The following is a 23,729-nucleotide window of genomic DNA, read 5'->3' on the forward strand; positions in this document are numbered from 1 at the left end:
GTACACTTCTAAGGCGTGAGCGTAATTTTCCTTTTCGTAATTAAAATGTCTGTAGTGATAAGGTGTTAGTGGCTACACGTGTTTAATATTCAGTTAACTAATAAGTTACTCTGTCTCCATAACTTCACTCTCGAACCTTAAAACGCTGAGCAAATTTGATACTCAGACACTACGAACTATTTGAAGTGCAAAGTTAGTCAATAACTCAAAACAGTGAAGTGAAACTCCACGGCAAAAGATGCAATACAAACGAGTTACATATTACTGGGATAAACAAACCAGTGAAGCTGCGAACACTAAACTATTAAATAATTTAAGAACCACCTGGACATGCACACTTCACCCATTAGATTCAGCGGCTGGCTCTTGTCAACGGGATCCTGACATTAGTTCAGAGTATCTTTAGGGCCATCAGTTGAAAATGAGCCTACAAGGGCATAACAGTAAAAGCAGATTAGTTCTAAGAGAAATCAAACTACTTTTAATTTTCCTGTTACTGTAAGTATCCTTTTGCATTGTTCTATACATCATATGATTACCCAGTTTTTGTTCTATCCGGCAGTGTGGCCGGAGGGAATGGAGGTCAAGAGAGCCTATCCTAATCTCAACTGCCTAAACAAAATTAGAAGCAGTGAAGCTAGTCCTCAGCAGAGCCTCCTCATAGCCTGTGTAATCTGCTGTCTTCCCCATGTACAATGTTCAGCTAGTATTTCCCAAGTCCTTCCCCAAACCTCCTTTTACACCCAACTTCCATTCACTCCCTATCTCTTCCTGCCTCCTTCCCTTCTCTCATACCTCTCCACCCCCCTCCCCCATACTTCTCCACCCCTCGCCATAACTTACCCCATCTCGAGCAGGTGATTCTCATAAAAGCCCATTGCAATAAACCCCTTACAACATGGCGATTAGGGGGGAATCTGTGGCACCTCTCTCACCCACCCCCTCCCTCTCTTACCTTCCCCTTACATTCCCTCCTCCCCTCTTAGTTGTCGTAGCACCACGGTAGGAAACAGTAAGGGTGAGGGTCGTGTACCAGGCGTGGCGTCGCCCCTACTGCTACCCCTCCAGTCCAACAGCCTCACGCGGTAATTAAACTGTGCGTGGAATGCGCGTTACCGCCAATTAAATGTCCAGGAGTGGTGGAACTGTCGCCTCCTGGGTCGTTAGGCTCCCACATGGTTATTGGCTTGTGTGCCCAGGGCTGGGGATGGGTGGGAGGGGAAGGGTGGAGGAAAGGAGGAGGATTGGGAAAGGGAGGAGGACTGGGAAGGGAAGGAGGATTAGGAAGGGGAGGAAGATTGGTAATGGGTACTGGAGAGTAAGGGAAAGGGAGGCTTGAGAAAGAGTATTGGAGGGGTGGTGGAAGGGAAGGAACACTGGAAAGGGGAGAAGGGTCTTAGGAAGAGGAGGACCGATATTGGGGAAGGAAAAAGCATTTTTTGTACATCTAAACTGCAAAACTTACATGAATTATGTCAACAGATTAACTGATGTAGTAGCCAGGCTTAGGTTTGGTTACAGGTACTTTGACACTTTGGCAGACACAGATGATGATCAAACCAAATACAATGCGGCCAGCTCTATAATCACTATCTGGAACACTGTGCTTTAATGTCCATTTATTGAGGAATAAAGAGATAGACAGTATAATAATAACCTATGTAACATGTCAAGATACATTATTAATGAAAATGAGACACCAGCTTGCAACAGATATGTGACCTTGTAAATATAAATCCTGATGTACTCCTGTAAACCCTTTGCGCGCCTAGTTCTTAGGCCTTTCGTGTATCCAAATGCTCTTGCGCTATCGTCCACAGGATGGATAAGGGGTGCACAGTTAACTAGTCGCTTCGGCGACAAAATTTAAAATTGCATGAATTGCCTTTATATGTTGGTGTGTGAGGCCATATACAGCCATTGTTGACGTGTGGTAACCTCTGTGTATCTTTCTTGCAGCAGAGGCGCCAGGCTGTGTGGTGTGCAGCTTCCAGCAGCGACGCTGTTGCTGTGTCTCCTATGGTGCTGCTATAGCGTGGAGGCACAGCACAACTACCCCGAAGAGGTGAGTACAACAACTACATTGACGCTACAATAGTTTCAGGCTGATGGCAGAGGTAATGCTTATTTATGTTTTTGCTGTTATCTTATATGATCTTTTTTTGTAATGTTGACATTTTTTTAAAGTGCAAGTATTTTTTTTTTCTTGTTAACATTTGTTGCTGACCTTTATTGTTTGACTCGTGACGAGTCGACATGCAATGCATTATGTGTCAGTCTCATGATTCTGTTTATTTTACAAGTTAATGTTCATTCCTCGCAGCGGTCACTTTGGTGTCCGCTAGCCCTGTCTATCCATGCCAGGACAGAGATAGTGTGGCAGTCTTCCCTTTGTACCTGTAACCGTGTATCCCCTAGCTTGTCCATTCTTGTGACCACAAGATAAGCGTCAGTTCCCCTCCTTAACAGCCGTAACTTTGATGTCCCTCTCTATGTCTATCCTCTACTCTTTAATAGACTGGTAAGCTAAGCGCCTCAGACCTCTATTACCACATCCCAAAAGCAAAAACATAATCTTGTTTGAATGGCTGGAAACAATTTAGTGTCTTCCTGGAAAGGGGCTTAATTTTGGTGAGAGGCTTTTGTTGAGCCAAGGAAATGGATCTACCTTTTCCCTTCCTTGAATCAAACCTGATTACCTTCCATTCTCCAGGTTCTGTATGCCGCCCCACTGGTTTAGCGCTTCACCATAACTAGAACAATTTAGTCTTCCTGCATTGTGTGTACATGTTAGCTCTATGTATATGTATTGTGTATTACCTGCATGAGTGTATTATATACTCCCAGGTGAGATATTTAACACTCGATGTAGTGGTGCTGCACGTGGTAGTGGTGCTCCACCTGGTGGTGCTGCACGTGGTAGTGGTGCTCCACCTGGTGGTGCTCAGACTGAGCACTGGTGATATACACCTGTTATCGTCCAAGTTCTTCACTAACAGACGAACATCCCAGACATAAGTGTTGACTCAGGTTGCATGTTTATATGGATAATTATGTAAAATAACAGTGAAAAATAGTGAAATTCCAAGCGATTTCGTGATTTCTCACACGAAAGCACATGGAATTTCACTATTTTTCCCTGTAGTTATTTTGCATATTGTGATATCACCTGTTTACTGTGATTTTATGTGTATATGCCTGTCTATACACAGATCAGTTTATATATCAGTGTACATATTCTGAGAGGTGCATATCTATATATTTTTGACTGGTTGTGCACAGGTGATATGCCACCTCAATGACTTTTGTTATTCCTAGAGTTTACAAGCAACAAAGCAGCACACACTGGTCTCTAAAAGCAGCAGCAGCGTCCCCCTCCAGCTTGTAGGTGATGTCTGCAAACATTACAATGCACTTGAATACAACTTTGGCTCAATCGTACACACTTGTTCTTTCCTTCGTCTGTGCAGAGGTTATTTATATCAGTGAGTGTGTGAGTAGAGGCGCCATCAAGCGTGACATGACCCACTTGAGAGCTGAGCATAGGACCAAGATACCCAAAGTTTATTGTCATGATAACAAGTGCCAGAGCCACTACACAAGTGCCCACCACCACCTTTACTGCCTCTCTCTCCCTCCTTTCGCACCCATGTGCCCACAGCCACCATTACGGCCCCTCCCTCTTACCCATCACCAAGTACATCACATCCTGAGATGGTAATTCCCATATAATAGTGACTGCTGCTCTGCTGAGACGAAACCTTTGAAGCTGCCGTAGTTGCTGAACTCTTAATGGGATACCTTCCTTACTGAAGTCTCCGAGTTCAGGCAGATACATTTCAACACTATTCATAAAAAAACCACGTTCAGAGAAGAAACTTTAGACAACGTCTTAATCCGTCCTGGACCATTAAAAAAAATCACAAGGATTGCTCTCTGTTTTTTGTTTTTTTTTGTGGTCTGCTCAAGATACGTTATCGTGACTTATTCTTCAACACTGTGTAGGAAACCAGTCGCATGTGATGGTTAATGACGGGGAAACACAGCTACCCTTTTTTCCCAATATGTAACTAACGTGTAGATTAAAGTAACAGCATACTGCTGAAGTATTCAGTTATGCTAAATAAAAAATACAAGTGCGCCACGACCACCATCAGTCCCTCTCCCTCCGTCTCTCTCGCTTCAGGTTATAAAATTTTCGTATTTCTCCCTCTGTTTGCTGTGTGTTGTGTAGTGTTCTCTCGTGTGTTGTGTTGTTCCCTCGTGTTGTGCTGTGTTCCCTCGTGTGTTGTGTTCTCTCGTGTGTTGTGTTGTTCCCTCGTGTGTTGTGTTCCCTCCTGTGTTGTGTTGTTCCCTCGTGTTGTGCTGTGTTCCCTCGTGTGTTGTGTTCTCTCGTGTGTTGTGTTGTTCCCTCGTGTGTTGTGTTCCCTCCTGTGTTGTGTTGTTCCCTCGTGTTGTGCTGTGTTCCCTCGTGTGTTGTGTTCCCTCGTGTGTTGTGTCCCCTCGTGTGTTGTGTTGTGTTCCCTCGTGTGTTGTGCTGTGTTCCCTCGTGTGTTGTGCTTTTCCTAGTGTGTTGTGTTGTGTCCACTCGTGTGTTGTGTTGTGTTCCCTCGTGTGTTGTGCTGTGTTCCCTCGTGTGTTGTGTAGTGTTCTCTCGTGTGTTGTGCTGTGTTCCCTAGTGTGCTGTGTTGTGTTCCCTCGTGTGTTGTGTTCCCCTGGGTGTTGTGTTCCCTCGTGTGTTGTGTTCCCTTGTGTGTTGTGTTCCCTCGTGTGTTGTGTTGTGTTCCCTCGTGTGTTGTGTTCCCCTGGGTGTTGTGTTCCCTCGTGTGTTGTGCTGCGTTCCCTCGTGTGTTGTGCTGTGTTTCCTCGCGTGTTATGTTCCCTCGTGTGTTGTGTTCCCTCGTGTGTTGTGTTCCCTTGTGTGTTGTGTTCCCTCGTGTGTTGTGTTCCCTTGTGTGTTGTGTTCCCTCGTGTGTTGTGTTCCCTTGTGTGTTGTGTTCCCTTGTGTGTTGTGTTCCCTCGTGTGTTGTGTTCCCTTGTGTGTTGTGTTCCCTTGTGTGTTGTGTTCCCTCGTGTGTTGTGTTGTGTTCCCTCGTGTGTTGTGTTGTGTTCCCTCGTGTGTTGTGTTGTGTTCCCTCGTGTGTTGTGTTGTGTTCCCTCGTGTGTTGTGTTGTGTTCCCTAGTGTGTTGTGCTGTGTTCCCTCGTGTGTTGTGCTGTGTCCCCTCGTGTGTTGTGTTGTTTCCACTCATGTATTGTGTTCCCTCGTGTGTTGTGGTGTGCTCCCTCGTGTGCTATGTTCCCTGGTGTTGCATATACACAACCAAACTAGCTTCTGTTTGCATGTATGTGTTTGTGTGTGTGTATATATATATATATATATATATATATATATATATATATATATATATATATATATAGTGTGTGTGTGTAATGCAGTATAAAAAGAGCATTTAGTTGTTTATGATGACACACTCTGTAATACTTAATGCATATATATTGTGCTTCTCATTATTCTTTGAGTATAAATCTTGCCAACGTGTTTCATGTATCAAAACTCTTTGTATTCAAATCTAACTTTAGCAAACAGTTTTATTTTCAACAAATGTGTAGTTCTTCTGACTTGCAATGCATAACTGGGAACTTGTTCACTATATTTCTTACTCAATACTTGTAGCAACATCGTTGATGTCATTGACGGTGTGATATGGAGAACTAGACTTAGATCCGGGTGACATAATGATTATTTTCCCAACAGCACGCCAGCTCCTTCACTAAGCCTTCTAGCAAGTCTCTAGACGTAAGTCTTTTTCTCTTCTTCAGTTGCTTTAAATCGCATCCCTAAATTGCTTTGGATAGTCTCTTCAGTGCCTCCATGACATAACCTTCAAGATATAAAACTCTAGATCCCTCAAGGGAGGTTCCTGGATGCCTGTGAAGAGCCCTTGATCCAAGTAATTTCACCTATCTTCTCTTTCAATAAATCTTACCTGATTGCTTCCCATCACCCCCCCGGCCATGTATAAACTCCTACGGGTTTACCGTTCTTCCCGTGAATGTTATAATAATAACTCTCTAAAATATCCCTTAAACTGTTTAATAACGCACTTAATGTATCTTCACTTGGCCATTTAATCCCTAGCTTCTCTGCACAGTTCCTAAAATAATATTATACAATCCTTTAATTCACTGCATATTCATAATGCAGGTAAATATTGTATCTCACGTAGCATATCGTTCCTTAAATCAATATAATATCCCTTCATCATGTCACAGGTATATCCCTTCATCATGTCACAGGTATATCCCTTCATGTCCCAGTATTGCTAACAGGTATATCCCTTCATGTCCCAGTATTGCAAGCAGGTATATACATCCCTTCATGTCACAGTACTCCTAGCAGGTATATCCCTTCACGTCACAGTATTGCTAGCAGGTATATCCCTTCATGTCACATTACTCCTTAGTAGGTATATCCCTTCATGTCACAGTACTGCTAACAGTTATATCCTTTCATGTCACAGTATTCCTAGCAGGCATGTCACTATCGACGAGTGTGGGGTAAAGTATCACCACGTGAAACGCTCAAGAAATTTATTAAGCAGACGTTTTGCCCTCGTATGATTCATAAAGCCCATAGTAGGCGAAATGTTTCTTAAATAGATGTCCTAAGTGGCGAACATGTCTTAAAATGATAGCATCCCTACCATACATCGCCACTGACAAAAGATGTTTCTGCTCTCTCTCTCTCTCTCTCTCTACGTTTTGAATATTTTCTTGCCAGTCCAACAGTATTGACTGGCTAGTAAGTCAATATTGTTGGGCAGTTTTATGAGCGAATGATAAGTTCAGACATGGTTAATTATTTCTGAACCTCAATTATTCTGATTAAATGATTTTTACCCGAGTCTACTCCCACAATTTCCACTTGAGATAACATAGGCGTATCACGAAACATATATGGTGCTGCCAGTAAATGAAGGACAGGATGCTAGGGTGCGAGTAGGAACTGCTAGACATATACCAGTTTACCTACTGTGCAAGTACTGGATGTGTCAGTACTGACGAACTGTGCAACACTTCAAGTGTAATAATGTTGGTAGAATTACTGACAATATGTTGGGTAAAACGACACAAGTGCAACTAGTGTGACATTTTACTGTGGCAACGTTTCGCTCTCCAGGAGCTTTGTCAAGCTGTTACGGCTTGACAAAGCTCCTGGAGAGTGAATCGTTGCCACAATAAAATGTCGCGATAGTTGCACTTGTGTCCTTTTACTTAACAACACTTTAATGCATTATTAGGAAACATGTGGGATTAGGTCCGACAACGTCAAGTGCCGGTGAGTGCTGTGGGGTTGAATTAATTAACAACACTGAATTGGTAAAACTTCCGGAGTTCTGGGCCACGGTGTCGGATACCGCGATCAAGGCAGCCCTGAGATAATGTCGTTTGCACGAATCATTCTCCTTTAAAATCAGTGCAGCTTCTTTCCATTTCACCAGGTGCCTTTGTGTCTCACAGTGTATTTCACAAGTGTTATTCAAGTTGTTTCTGCTGCATGGATACTTGTGTTCTCTTACTGGCTGGTCTAAACTTCATGTCTTCTCGCTCAAGTACACTTTACCGCATTCCCAGCATGGAATAACAAATACACTTACACAGGTTTCAATCGTACTGGCTTCTCTCTTTTACTAGGTCCCAAAGGGTGGACATGGTTGGTGGCCACCCACTTTGTGATTGGTCAATACCTTGCTGACGTTATTGGCTACCTCTCCAGCTGGAAGCATAGTGATCGTTCTCGGGGTGGCTGTGTTGATGATTCAGTGGGCATGGGATCGTCTCCTTCAACAGCATTCTCTGAAGGCTTACGTACAGAGCAAAAAGAAACAGTATACCAACAGAGAAAGCTCAATGAAGTTGAGTCGGCAGTTCGGTTCACATTTGAAAGATCAATGACAGGTTACCATTCCTCGACGTCCTCATTCACAGAGTCGGTAATGCCTTAACTGAAAATTTACAAAAAGCCTACGAACAAAATTGATGCCACACACTTCTGCTCCACGGTGTCCCGTGGCCTGTTGGCTAAAGTTCTCGCTTCACATGGTGAGGGTCTGGGTTCAATTTCCAGCGAGGGTAGAAACACTGGGCGTGTTTGTTTACACCAGTTGTCTATGTTCCCTATCAGTAAAATGGGTATCCGAGTGTTGGTCGACTGGAGTGGGTCGCATCCTGGGATAAAACTGACGTAATTTGCCTGAAATGTTCTGCATAACAAGCGGTTTTCTATATAGTAGTATGTCATTGATGTCAGCTACGGCCTGTATACCTTAAGAACATAAGAAAGAAGGAACACTGCAGCAGGCCTACTGGCCCATGCGATGCAGGTCCAATTCTCCCACCGCCTTAAGCAAATGCCTTAACCTAATCAGGTCAGGTCACAAGCTAGTGTGGTCCAATTCACACCCACCCACACCCACTCATGTATTTATCTAACCTATTTTTAAAACTACACAACGTCTTAGCTTCTTCGACGGTACACTAAGAATCATCATTGGCCTTTTCTTCAGAGTATATCCATCTGCAACCTCTGAGTGTTTAGACGAAGAATGCTTTACACCAGACATATACTGAGCTACACTTTCCTTCCTTTATCAAAGTTTGCAAAAAAAAAAAAAAAAAAAAAAAAAAAAAAAAAAAAAAAAAAAAAACGAACGGCTCTTCTACACACCAACTCAACACACTAACACCAAGCTGAACAAAATTATCAACCTTCTCACCAGCCGAGTTGCCCTGAATGTCTGCAAAGCACTTGCGCGAGGAAACACCAGCTGTACTACAGCAACAAGCAGATCCATCAAGGGCCTCTCCAAGACCATAGTGCAGAACCTTGAACCAATTAACACAGGAATTTACATTATTCCTTGCGGAGGCTGTGACAAGATACGTGTCGGGGAAACCGCGAGAAACCTAGAGACACTTGATGCGACAACCTGAACGACCCATGTGTACAACATTGCGGGCCACAGTATGGAGAAGATCCGGGCTGGGATCCGTCCTGGTGACCCTACCTCTACCTGTATCACCGGTCGTCTGATGAAAGAGAGCAACACCGACGCAGTGATTATAGAGCCAAACAAAAGCGCCTATAAGCAGCATTAATCTCCATTTTAAAAACAGTTATAAAGAACAAAGGTAACTTCGTCAACTCTCAAATATTTGCACGAATCCTGCCAAAACCCGTAGACCCATCATCTGATAAAACGTTACTACTCCTACTACGATTTTACTGTAGTGTTAAAAAGACTCGAGAAAGCAAAGAAAACTTTACAGACTTACCTTTCATTCACAAGCAGTGAACTGCTCTCGTTACCTTCAAATATTTCGTGTTCCTGTATTGTTTGTATTGGACTGATAAAGCTTCTGGTGAGCGAAATGTAGCACCGCAATAAATGTCTTATTAATTATTCTGGTGTCCTCTTACCCAGTGATATATTTAAACAGATTATGGGTATTATGGGAAGATATAAAACGCTGTTGCACAGAAGTGGACGAGGAGCCCTGCTTACTTTGGAGTAAAACAGATAAATACTCAGATTCTAATACAATACTCGGTAAGGGACCATGAAATTATATGGAGATATGACTGGAATTTCAACGTTGGTGGTGAGGGTGTGTTGCCGGTGCGCTGTGAAGTTGTTGGTTCTGTCATGAAATTTAGAACCATCTTTATGAACATCTACAAAAGGCATTATAGTCTTAGATACATTGTATGTCAGACTCATCGTAGAGTGTGCAACACCAGCGTGGAGTCCACACCTGATGCAGCAGTCTTAAATTATGAAACAAGTCTGAGAGGTTTATAACCTGAACAGTTCCCGATTTGAGTGGATTGACAGACGAGGAAAGACTACTCGGGAAGACCAGAGAACCAAAGGTGATATGATCGTAACTTAAAAAATACTCAGGTGACAATGAACAAGAACGAAAATATATAAAAAATATACATAAAAAACGTGCTGTATGACCCTTGTCGGTTTAGCGCTTTCTCTGATAATAATAATAATAATAATAATAATAATAATAATAATAATAATAATAATAATAATAATAATAAATGTGGAATGATCCGAAGGAAACAGTAGCGTAGAACACGGGTATGATCGGGCCCAATAGGCTAGAAATCTCTCATAATTTTATAGTGGCAGAGGTCAAACAATGAGCTGTGAATCAACCCAGACAACCATCAACAGGTTAGTTTATACACCCAAACCAATCAGTATTTTCAGTTTTCCCGTATGTGTGGAACAAATCGTATTAAAACGACGTTCATTGTTATTCTAAGTACGTAAAAATTATACGTTTGATATCTTCCGGCGGAAAGGCATGCTATGGTTAGGCAGTGATTACACGGATGATTTGTTGTTACTTGGCAACGTTAACAGCTGTTGGGGAGCACCTGAGAGCACTTAGTAAGAGCATCATGGAGAGGGAACATACATTATTTACGACTCGCCCGTGTTACACTAGTCGATGCTGTCTGATATAGACCTCTTATGGTCACTTTGTATGCTAGGCTCGCACGGGATGCTGATGCTGGGCTGTGGCGCAGATGTGTGGTGTGTTGTGGGAGATGTGTACTGTATGCAGTATGTGAAATGTGCACAATGGAATAAGGCCTGTCACTACCTCTTTACGTGGCACCTTCCTTGTCCACACTACCCACCTTGGCACTCACCAAAGAGTGCTGTCGCTATCAGTGCCAGTCTTGTGGTGGTATCTGCCTCACTTCAGATGCCTAACAACTTACTCTCTCAGCTCCTGATAAGCGCTACCTTTGATCACCACAAGTGTCGACGGTCTTGGACCGTATCAAACGCTTCTCAGGTCACTTTGGCCAAGTTCCATCAACAAATAAGCGAATCCCACATCAAGGGGAAGGATGTAGCAAAGATACTCTGCTTCCTTTGTAGTGATTCTGCTGCTGCGTGTTTGGCGTCACTTTCTTCAACCTAATACTTTTTTTTCCTCCATGAATAGAATTCACTGAATAACTTGCATGCTTTCTGGATGAGGTATGTTAATGTTCTAGCTGGCAGGTGGAAGTTATTCCTCGCGCTTGTCGTTTAATGCAGATCTGATTTGTGTTGTAATGACAGGAGTTGTTTTCTTGTGCTGACTACATAAATTGTTTTTGTGTTGACATGATTTGTTTTTTGTATTAATGATAAGATATGCTCTTTTGTGATTTTAATAGGATGTTGTTATATGTAAAGTTCACGGTTTAGTGACAAGTACATCTTGTGTCATACACTGGTGACAGTATTTCAGTTTCATACAACAGTGACAATATTTCAGTGTCATACAACAGTGACAGTATTCCCGTGTCATACACCAGTGACACTAATGTCGTGTCATATACCAGTGACACTAGTTCAATGCCATACACCATACATAAACCAAATGTACCATATTTTACTGTGTCTACCACGATAAATCCTTCAAAAAAGCAAAACCGTTATCCTGCACTGTTTATACCTAGCATGTACAATCTGCAAGGATTCATCCTGCACCGTTTAGACCTTCTATATTCAACTAAGCATTATATTACCTGAGATTATTTATCTCTCGCTGAATATCCAACTGGTGTAATTTAAATTTTCACAAATATTTACCATTCAGTTTCAGCTCTTGGCTGGTGCTAAAATGTACTCGTGTTGCACTGCAACACGAGTACAATTTTAATCGGTAGCCAGTGTTGCGAGGTGGTGCTGTAGTGTGGTTTTGGTATTATGGTGTGGTAGTGGTGTGGTATGTTAGTGTGTTTTGGTGTCGGAGTAAGGCAGCGGGCTGTCTGTGGTGTAACTATATCAGCGGCTGGTGGCTGTGGTGTGAGTGTTGCAGTAACTGGTGGTGGTAGCGGTGTAAGTGTTGCAATGGTGGTGGTAGTGGTGCGAGTGCTGCAGTAACAGGTGGTGGTAGTGGTGCGAGTGTTACAGTGACTGGTGGTGGTAGAGGTGTGAGTGTTGTAGTGACTAGTGGTGGTAGTGGTGCGAGTGTTGTAGTGACTGGTGGTGGTAGTGGTGTGAGTGTTGCAGTAACTGGTGGTGGTAGTGGTGTGAGTGTTGCAGTAACTGATGGTGGTAGTGGCGCGAGTGTTGCAGTGACTGGTGGTGGTAGTGCTGTGAGTGTTGTAGTGACTGGTGGTGGTAGTGCTGTGAGTGTTATAGTGACTGGTGGTGGTAGTGCTGTGAGTGTTGTAGTGACTGGTGGTGGTAGTGCTGTGAGTGTTGTAGTGACTGGTGGTGATAGTGGGGTGAGTGTTGTAGTGACTGGTGGTGGTGGGTTGCAGCGGCTGCTAGTGGTGATGCGAGTATTGCAGTGACTGGTGGTTGTGGTGGATGTGTGTGGGTTTTGCAGTGAGGCAGCGGGCTGGCACGAATAGTGTGATGGGTCTTGCCAGCCTTGATTCTGTGGAACTGCATGTAAATCTGCGTCAATGTCGAGGCCTGGGGCGGCACTATGCTGATGACCTCCGCTGTTTATATTCCGACGACCCCGTCAGATCCCACAATGATTCGTCCTCGCCCTATCCGCTACCTACTTACTTCATGCTGCTTTTTCTCTATTCAATACCGACGAGGCGATTTTTTTCCCATCCCCTTTATTCCTGGTGGCGTGGGCATCTATCCTCCAGTGGGTGGGCAGTTGTCTTCCTCTGTCACAGAGGCCCCAAAGATCAATCTCGTTGCATATCACAAAGCCTCTTCTTATATACTGTCTCTCTCTAGTCCCCTGAGCATTTTATACACTTTTATCATATCACCTTTTATCCTCTTTTGAAGGTGGTTAGTATGTGTCTTTATATTTTCTCCTCGTAATGAAGCGTCAGTGTCTGTGTCAGTTTAACCATGAATGTTTGGATCTCCTCGAGTTTCTTTACATACTTTAATACTACCTCTTTTCCCGCTATCTTTCCCCTTCTGTTCTTCAGATATTCTGGTATCAACTTGAGCATTTTTCCTGTTGCTCCTATCAGCTCTTCGAGTATGTTTGATTAGCCTGAGGTGAGGCACTATGTTGGATACTCAAGCAGTCTTGGAGAATTTAGTCTACTCATCTGTCCGTTGTTATCTGAGATTGTTTGTTGCACACCTCTAATATATTCATAAGACATTATTTGTTCGCAGTGAATCCATGCTGCTTCGCTTTGTCTATTTTCTTCTGGGTGTTATTCTCTTAGATTTTCTAATTGACTAAATTACATTTCGGTGGTTTTGTATACTATTTGTATCACGTTTTCAGTTTTTAAGCTGTCTGGAGTTTATCTTGTATCTATCAGCTTGTAAGTCTTCACTGTTTGGTGACAATTCACAACTAACTCAAAAACTTGAAATGAAAAGTAAAATACATTTCGTTTCGTTGATTTAATGTTCGTATGCATGTTCTTTGATGCCCTGAATAATAATATTCGTGATATTCTTTAAATGTCTGGAATTGCAACAGCGTCTTAATTTGCCATTAAGATTTTTCAGTGTTTTAGTCAGCTTTTTTTCAGGATCAGAACAAAATTTACTTTACCAAATAAAAAGAGCTTTTTTTTTTGGATATAATAGATGGTGGAACGTGTAGTAGCGTGAATACATTTACTAGCACTAGCACGAGAGGTCGGTGGAGGTAGTGGTGATGGTTATGGTGGTGAAGTTGGTGGTGGTGATAGTGATGGGGATGATATTGGTGGTAGTGGTGGGGCTGTGAAGGAGGCGGGATAACAGTTAAGATTTAGGAAAGTGGTGACTGCGCGTTGGTACAGGTAAGGAGGGGCGACAACAACCAGTATCGTGTCGCAGCTGCTTTCAACCTCTCCACTCTGATAAAGAAAAAAAAAGGCACAATACCGTGACTGGAACAATATACAAATAACCCTGACATAGGAGAGAGGAGGAGCTTACAACGACGTTTCGGTCTGACCCGGACCATTTACAATGTCACAAAGTCACATTGTAGAGCCGGGGTTGTGGTTGCTACAGAGGGAAACATGGTTATTCATACCCAGTTCTGTACCTGCGGGGTACTGAGCATATCAACACTAACAACCTCCAAGGGTGGCTGAAGAAGTCATATCGCACTCTAGAAGTACTAGTGGTGGCTCGAACGCTCATCCTGTACTGACAATAAATATAGTGTTTGCTTTGTCTGTGGTTGAGAGAGAGAGAGAGAGAGAGAGAGAGAGAGAGAGAGAGAGAGAGAGAGAGAGAGAGAGAGAGAGAGAGAGAGAGAGCAGTGACCGTGAAACTTGAGAATAATTATACTGTTGATAACATTACTATTAGAAGCAGCAGCAGTAGCACTAGAAGCAACAGCGGTAACACTAAAAGCAACAGCAACAGCAATAACACTAGAAGCAACAGCAGCAGAATCATTAGAAGTAACAGAAGCAGCAGCAGCAGTAACACTAGAAGCAACAGAAGCAGCAATAACACTAGAAGAAACGGCAGCAGAAGAAATACTAGCAGCAACAGGAGTAGCACAAAAACCAAGTAGCAGTAATTATATACAAGTTGATGAATAAGACACATATGGATCACCAGGGTATATTTACTCCGAATACACTCCGCCAACCAGTGGCTTTATCAGTGCAACATAGGGGTTATCTGAAGGTGTGTAAAACTGAAGACATTCAAAGACGAGGTAATCTGTCTCTCAGTCTAGTATGTGTTCACCGCGGTCTTGCTGAATCTGAGGTGCAGGCAGGATGATAGACGCTTAATTAGGAGTCACATAAGGTACGTATCTAAAGGTATCGTTACCCCAGGCGGACCACCAGTGCAAGCAGGTCATGCCCAAGTGATGGACCAGAAGTAGAGACACTGGTTGACGAAACGTCTTCAGAATAAAGATACCCAAACGTTGCCCATGTCTTATTCATCAACAAACGGCAAAATCAGCAGGAATATAAATAAAAGTGGGTCACTTGAAAGAAAAAAAAAAGGTATTTTGACGGAGAAGGGCATCTGATCCAATGAAATGGAACTACCCTCTCTTTCCTAGAATTAAACCTGATTACAACTCATCCCCTAGGTCCTGTATGACCCATATCACTTGAGCACCTTACCATTATTACAGCAGTAGAGTGTAGCTGGGGAGCTGGCACACCAGACTGGATGATAAGCTGGGAGTTGAGAGAAACAGTGTATCAAGTTCACTCTTCGTTGAGATATTGATGGCGAATAGCTGGGTGATGATGGGTGGGTAGTGTAGGCGGGGAAGAAATTACTGGGTGAGGGACGGGGAGATCTGGGTGGCACAGATAAGTAGTGGGTGGGTGGTTCAGACAGGATGGTAGACAGATGATGACGGCAGGTGGATGGGTGGCAGACACGTGAATTGGTCTGGCAGGTGGGTGGCGGATATATAGGTAGCTAAACAGGTGGGTGACAGGCAGAGGTAGTGGGGATAGGCAAACAGGAGAGGTGGGTGACATACATGAGTGACTGAGAGGTCGGTGGGTGGCAGACAGATGGGTGGAGTGAGGGGTGGGTGGGCGGCGGTACGTGTGTCCTGACACCCTCACACTGACTGACTGATGTAGTCGTAGCAGTCAGGCTCAGGTTTGGTTACAAGTACTTATGGCAGCCTAGCAGACACACATAATAATCAAATGGCGGCCCCATTCATTCAGGATGAAATTAAATGTTCCGGTTTTTTAGTTAAAAAAAAAAGAATAATGGGATATCTATGATCATACTAAATGCAAAATATATGGTCACTTTTATGGTCTTAACACTGCTTGATTAGTAATAATGATAGAATTACCGACAAAATGTCAGGTAAATTGACACATTAGTTGCATGTGTCAATTTACGTAACAACACTGCTTGTTCACTTACTGATTAATATAAACACTATTGTAACCTATGTGATATGTCAAAGTATCTTACTGGATAAGTTAGATACATATACAACAGTCAGGTTTCTTTACTCCGAAACGTTTCGCCTACACAGTTGGCTTCTTCAGTCCAATACAGAAGATGCAGAGACGATGTAATAGGTCCATTACACTCAAAGAAGTAGTTTTCAGGTGGACAGTCTCTCAGCCTAGAGAAAATTTCTGCTCCATAGTTAACATTTCCAGTGCTTCTGCTGCCTTCTCTATATTCCACTGAAGAAGCCTACTCTGTAGGTGAAACGTTTCGTAATAAAGATATAGAGATAACATAATCTTAAAGTACATATCCAGACGTGCTCCGGTTAATACTTTTGAAGCCTAGTTCCTTGGGCCTTTTGTGTATTCATATGCTCTTGTGTTACCGCCCACAGGATGGATATATTCTTGCACTACCGCCCACAGGATGGACATGTTCTTCCACTACTGCCCACAGGATGACTGTGGGGTGAACAATGATCTAGCCGCGTCGGCGGTAAAGCCTAAAAAAACATCGCACATAAAAAAAACATGCGGGTCAGGAAGCCCTCTCGTTCGCCTCTGTAATTACCCACACAGTGATCACTTCTACCCGCCTGAAGCACATGCTTAATGGATTTTAAATTACCTGTTTTGTAAGCATAATGATGGTTCCTGGGAGGAATTTGGGAATAATTTACACATTAATGAATCACCAGACAAGGTGATTATTCAAGCCCCTGTTTAGATTGGTAGCGTTAAGGGCGATTGCTTCATTGATATACTTAGCAAGGCACCGATCAGTTGGTAGCTGATGTCAGTATAACACTTGACTTTAAACCTGATCCCCGCCCGGTACACTTATAAGTGCTCTTGATTCTAGGAAATGGAGTTATTAAGTCACTTGTGCAACATCTGTGTATATTTAATGTGGAGACGTTTTAATATATCTTAGAATATAGGATTATTTATTATATCATTGTTAATAAAATATAAAACATTTATTTAGTTACATTAGTACTGAGAGCATCTGATATATATTAATTAGGCTACCAAGTTTCCCTGGTCCAGTTTGTTTACATTTTATAATTACAACAATATTCACAGGTAGGGGTTATAAAACCATATTATTTTCCGCTAGGATATGTTATGGAGATCAGAGAAGGTTGCCAGAGAATATTGGTGATTGTAGAGTACTTTTTTTTTACAAGAATTTAGGATTTTAAATGAGTATTAAATTCAGATTGTTATCATGTAGGGCTAGGGGTACTTTTAGTATTTTTGAGATATGGATACAAACGTTTTGGGACAAAAATATATTTTATCTTTTACAAGCTTAGTTTATATTTATATATATTAAAGTTTATAAAAATATTTTTATTTTATCAGTGGTTATGGAGCTAGTAATTACCTGGCTTAATGTTATTTACAATTTTTTTTTTTGTGCAGGGAAGGATATTTGGAAGGAGGTTATAAGTGTAGCTGATGATTGTTTTCAGCAGTGTGGCTTCAGGTATCCAAGAGGAAGGAGGTTGCTCACCACAATTCAATTTTAACACCTTCAGAATGAAGTTAACAGTGTGAGCCCCTGAGAAGAGGAGTATTTTCCTGAAAATGCAGCTTGTGAGATGAGCAAGCTATGTTTGTAGTGGTGTAAGGCAAGGGGGAGGGGTCATGTTTCTTGCCTTGGGTGTTTATAAATTAATCATAATTGTATAGCCTATTAGCAAGATGATTAAAGTATGATTATTTTATTCAGAAAAGGTAGCAAGACTGTCTTATAGGGTTGCAGCTAGCATCAATATGCAAGATGAATGGTTTATGAAAATTGGAGAGGACGTAAGCAATCTTTTTAATTTTTCAAAAGCTTCATTACATTCCAAGGTCCATTTAAAGGTTACTCTAGGGCTAGTTAATTCAGTCAAAGGAGCGGCTAATTGTGCAAAGTTGGGACAAAATCTTCTGAAGTAGCTAATCATAAGCAGAAATCTTTGCACTCCTTTTCTATCACTTGGAATAGGGAATTAAGTAATGGCTTTTACTTTAAGATTAAGAGGGACCATTTTCCCTTGTCCTATTTGAAAACCTAAATAGTGGCTTGTCCAAAAGCACACTTTACCAAATTCACTGTGAAACTATAGCTGTCTAGGGATTTGAATAAAGCCTCTGGAAGGGGGGGTTATAACTGAACAAACTGTGACTTGGATTTTCATTTCCCCCTATTATAGTTAATTATTATTATTATTAAAAAAATTTCGGATTGACAGTATTCATCATTACATTTATAGATATCACTACGGGTGGCTGCTATTATTCATTTATAGATATTGAGGCTGAGGGACTGAACACCTCATACCTAGACATTTTCCACGGTCTTCGATATTTCTCTGTAATGTATTGATAAAACCAGTAGTTGGTGAAAAGCATCCACAATACAGGTACTAAAGTGTTGCACATGTGTCTTATTCATATACTTGTCGGTTTTGTTTACCATTAAGAAAATAAGAGATGCTCTCATCTTCCCTGGTTCCAGCTTTATCTCCCATTCTCCACACGCTCTATGACCACAGCGGGTTTATTGCTTCCCCTGGAATGAAATAATTTAAACTCGATCGTTCAGTTTTCTGTTGAGAAAAATCTGTAAGTAATACATGTTCTCTCATTTCTTTTGAGTGAATACCAATATTTCACATTTTTAGTGAAATGTAAAAAGTGACTAGGTTAAATCTTTTATACCCATATTAAGCATATGCTTTTGAACATATTTTAAATAAAAAAAAAATAAATTGTCTGAAAATGCTTGGAAATTTTATAAAAAACAAAAGTGAAAATTGTTTGCCACATTAGTAAAACTGTCATCTGCTCAGTCATCTCTTAGCCACACTACTTTAAGATTACTTAAAGAGGGGAGCGTGTGCTGGAGAAGTGGGTCTTAAATTCAGTTGTCGAGCTACTTTATGACTTTAAAGAAACGTGAACTAGATTTTATAGTATTTATTTAACTATGTATAGATTCAACATGTACCGTTTATTGCTTTTATTTATTCACAATCTCTCAATGAGCTTTTTACTGTCTCTATGGCATTATAAAGTAACCAAGAGTTTATCACTGTCAGTGATGTATTTTCTGTAGTATTCTGTATTTTGTGATCATGTGTACGATCTTCCAGCCTCGTGTTATGTAAAATCTTTCACAGCTATTGTTCCTTGGCTCTTTCTTGTCTGGTGGCGAACCTCTGCATTTTTTTATACGCAAAATGATGTGCTTTGATCGATGTGTGTGTGTGTGTGTGTGTGTGTGTGTGTGTGTGTGTGTGTGTGTGTGTGTGTGTGTGTGTGTGTGTGTGTGTGTGTATGTGTGTGTGTGTGCGTGTGTGTGTGTGTGTGTGTTAGTTACCATTTTGTCCTAGGCACATGTCGTGTGTGTGTGTGTGTGTGTGTGTGTGTGTGTGTGTGTGTGTGTGTGTGTGTGTGTGTGCGTGTGTGTGTGTGTGTGTTACCATTTTGTCCTAGGCACATGTCGTGTGTGTGTGTGTGTTTGTACGTGTAATTTTGTGTGTACGAGCGAGAGTGCATGCATCTGTGCACGCGTACGATATTGTTGCGTGCGTTAGGAGCGACACCTCAGTTTGCGTCAATTAGCTAGAGACGTGTGTGTCTTGTGTCTGGGCTCTCAAGCTGGACCGCAGCTGCACACAACGAGCCATGACTGATCGCTACGTCTCACCCAAAATTGTACCCAAAGACACAAGCTTCCCGCCCCTTCCCCACCGTGGCTCCTAACACACCACGAGGTCCCTCGATGAAGCCCCAGCCACCTCACACATACTGTACTGTACTGTATATTGCATATATTTCTTGTGCTAAAGGAATCCCACAATTACCCACCACCACCTCTACACACACGCACACACACGCACACACACACACACACACACACACACACACACACACACACACACACACACGACATGACGGAAGGGTTAGACTCAGAAGTGTCCCTGTTTGCAGATGATGTGAAGTTAATGAGGAGAATTAAATCTGATGAGGACCAGGCAGGACTTCAAAGAGACCTGGACAGACTGGACACCTGGTCCAGCAAATGGCTTCTCGAATTTAATCCTGCCAAATGCAAAGTCATGAAGATAGGGGAAGGGCACAGAAGACCACAGACAGAGTATAGGCTAGGTGGCCAAAGACTGCAAACCTCACTCAAGGAGAAAGATCTTGGGGTGAGTATAACACCGAGCATGTCTCCGGAAGCACACATCAATCAGATAACTGCTGCAGCATATGGGCGCCTGGCAAACCTGAGAACAGCATTCCGATACCTTAGTAAGGAATCATTCAAGACACTGTACACCGTGTATGTCAGGCCCATACTGGAGTATGCAGCACCTGTTTGGAACCCGCACTTGATAAAGCACGTCAAGAAACTAGAGAAAGTACAAAGGTTTGCGACAAGGTTAGTTCCAGAGCTAAGGGGAATGTCCTATGAGGAAAGATTAAGGGAAATCGGCCTGACCACACTGGAGGACAGGAGGGTCAGGGGAGACATGATAACGACATATAAAATACTGCGTGGAATAGACAAGGTGGACAAAGACAGGATGTTCCAGGGAGGGGACACAGAAACAAGAGGCCACAATTGGAAGTTGAAGACACAAATGAGTCAGAGAGATAGTAGGAAGTATTTCTTCAGTCATAGAGTTGTAAGGCAGTGGAATAGCCTAGAAAATGACGTAGTGGAGGCAGGAACCATACACAGTTTTAAGACGAGGTTTGATAAAGCTCATGGAGCGGGGAGAGAGAGGGCCTAGTAGCAACCGGTGAAGAGGCGGGGCCAGGAGCTAGGACTCGACCCCTGCAACCACAAATAGGTGAGCAAATAGGTGAGTACACACACACACACACACACACACACACACACACACACACACACACACACACACACACACACACACACACACACACACACACACACACACACACACACACACACACACACACACACACACACACACACACACACATTTCCCGCTACGAGTGAGGCAGTGGTAGTGACGCAGTACATGAACGATACGAAGCAAAAAATGAGTTGTTAAGACAATTCTGCAATAACACTAAAAATACAATAATAAATTTTCAGATGGTTAGACCGAAAATGTAACAAATTTGTCACAGAAAGTGTTATAAACTACTCCTAAGATTACAAGTTTCCGTCGGAAAACAAGAATCAATGCTGGCGATTAAAAGAATTAAGACAAAAAAATCGCAACTGAAGGAAGAATGAGGTGCTAAATTCCCTGAGTTTAACAGTGAAGATTATAAGACCCATCATATCACCATGGATAGTGAAAGGACGAGCCGAAGACCTATGCATACATTTTTTTTAACACCAAACGGAAGAACTAGACTGCTGGAAGACGGCAATTCCTATTCCGATCTTCAAAAAAGATGAAAGACAGACCATAAACTAGGACAGCAACGCTATATGACCCTTACGGGTTTAGCGCTTTGTTATGATGATGATGATTATGATGATGATGATGATGATGATGATGATGATGATGATGATGATGATGATGATGATAATAATAATAATAATAATAATAAACTAGAACCAAGTGTCCTTGAATCATGTTTGGTACTTGTTTGGCAACCTGTTAAACTTTGTCACGGTAACCATTCATTGGGATCACCAGAACGATAAGATAGCGTCTGTGAAACCTCCAGGAGAAGATAGCGTCTGTGAGGCGTTCAGGAGGCTAAGGTAGCGTCTGTGAGACCACCAGGAGGATAAGACAGCGTCTGTGAGACCTCCAGGAGGATAAGATACTTTCTGTGAGACCTGGAGGATAAGACAGCTTCTGTGAGACTTCCAGGAGGATAGGACAGCTTCTGTGAGACCTGCAGGAGGATAGGATAGCGCCTGTGAGACTTCCAGGAGGATAGGATAGCTTCTGTGAGACCTCCAGGACGATAAGATCGCTTCTGTGAGAACTCCAGGAGGATAAGATAGTTTTTGAAAGACCTTCGGGAGATAATTAGGTAGAATTTATGTGGCCACCAGGAGGATCTGGTAGTGTATGCCTGATCTCCAGGACGATCTGAGAGCTTCAGTTGATCTCCAGAAGGATCCCGGAGCCTGTATTTGATTCTCCTGTGGATCCGGGAACCTTCATTTGATCCCAGGAGGATCCGGGAGGTGGACGACTGGCGATGACAGGGCTAAGTGGTCAGTAGAACTTGTACACTAATGAAGTGAAACATTATAGGTTCTTATAATAAAATACTGCGCCTTTGGTTGTGCCTTACTGCTCACTTACAAAGGTCAAAAGGTCAACGGGGTCCAGTTGGCTATTGCTAAACGCGGGCGAGACGCGAGCGGACCGCGGGCCGGAAGCGGGCTGGTGTGGGCAAGTATCCAAGTCGACTGCAGAAATATTACAGCTGTTATGGAGTAATATTATATATCTGTTTACTACTCTTATGACCTTATATCATATTTATGTTTCGCCTCGCAAGAGAGCCATTCATGGCGGTGCGCCTTTATACACCTCCACTGTTCGCTTCGGTGATTCGTAGCGTTATAGAAAAAAATCCGTAGTCCAATGATATATACCCTGTCATTTTACCATTAAATACAAGTGTTTGTTACGTTTGTATAGAAATTATATGACTTAGGTAGAGGAGAGGAAGGTAATGCATGTTTACTGACCTATATTTGAATCCACATGCAAAATATGCTTTTATCACTTATTCTCTTATTAAAAATATATGGCTATATTTCTTCTCGTTTGAAACTGCCTATTAAAGTCCATTTTGTTTAGATCCCTGAGTACTACTGTGTATGTTAGAACTATCTTCCTTTGAGTCATAGTCAAACTTCTTCAGTTCTGATATCAGTTTTACTGGGATCCTTTGAAGCTTTTCAAGTTTCATTATATTATGTTTGATCCAGTATGTGGTCCATGATCATTATATTATGTTTGATCCAGTATGTGGTCCATGATCATTATATTATGTTTGATCCAGTATGTGGTCCATGATCATTATATTATGTTTGATCCAGTATGTGGTCCATGATCATTATATTATGTTTGATCCAGTATGTGGTCCATGATCATTATATTATGTTTGATCCAGTATGTGGTCCATGATCATTATATTATGTTTGATCCAGTATGTGGTCCATGATCATTATATTATGTTTGATCCAGTATGTGGTCCATGATCATTATATTATGTTTGATCCAGTATGTGGTCCATGATCATTATATTATGTTTGATCCAGTATGTGGTCCATGATCATTATATTATGTTTGATCCAGTATGTGGTCCATGATCATTATATTATGTTTGATCCAGTATGTGGTCCATGATCATTATATTATGTTTGATCCAGTATGTGGTCCATGATCATTATATTGTTTGATTCAGTATGTGGTCCATGATCATTATATTATGTTTGATCCAGTATGTGGTACATGATCATTATATTATGTTTGATCCAGTATGTGGTACATGATCATTATATTATGTTTGATCCAGTATGTGGTCCATGATGGCAGACAATTCTTCATGGATTCACTCGTATGTTTGTAATTACAATGTTAAGTTGTAATATTAAGTTTGTCACATATTTTTTTTTTTGTTTTTAATCGTGTGAGGAATTCCTTGAGAAGTACCTCCCCTCCCTGTTTAATAAAACGATTATTTCATAAGAAAGTTAATGGTGTAATCTGAGGAAGTTTGATAAGGCCAAGAAACCCCGTTTGACCTCCTCGGTCTGCATCTCTACTACATGTACCCTTAACATCTGAG

The 23,729-nt window shown here is 41.9% G+C and overlaps 1 protein-coding gene across 7 annotated transcripts in view; it reads left to right on the forward strand.

The window, feature by feature from the left end:
* The window catches only part of LOC128693506 (thrombospondin type-1 domain-containing protein 4), a 624,956-nt gene that overhangs the window by 470,221 nt on the left and 131,006 nt on the right, over positions 1-23,729 (forward strand). For 4 of the 7 annotated variants that reach the window (XM_070079710.1, XM_070079711.1, XM_070079707.1 and 1 more), the window contains 2 exons: positions 1,960-2,065; positions 5,757-5,798. In XM_070079710.1, the coding sequence (XP_069935811.1) occupies positions 1,960-2,065; positions 5,757-5,798 (148 nt within the window). Of the gene's footprint in view, positions 1-1,956; positions 2,066-5,756; positions 5,799-23,729 lie in introns of those variants that run through there. The other 3 variants (XM_070079712.1, XM_070079708.1, XM_070079713.1) reach the window with 2 other exon arrangements.

Source organism: Cherax quadricarinatus, unplaced genomic scaffold (assembly GCF_038502225.1).
Source record: "Cherax quadricarinatus isolate ZL_2023a unplaced genomic scaffold, ASM3850222v1 Contig5, whole genome shotgun sequence".
In the NCBI taxonomy this organism is placed as follows: Eukaryota; Metazoa; Arthropoda; class Malacostraca; order Decapoda; family Parastacidae; genus Cherax; species Cherax quadricarinatus.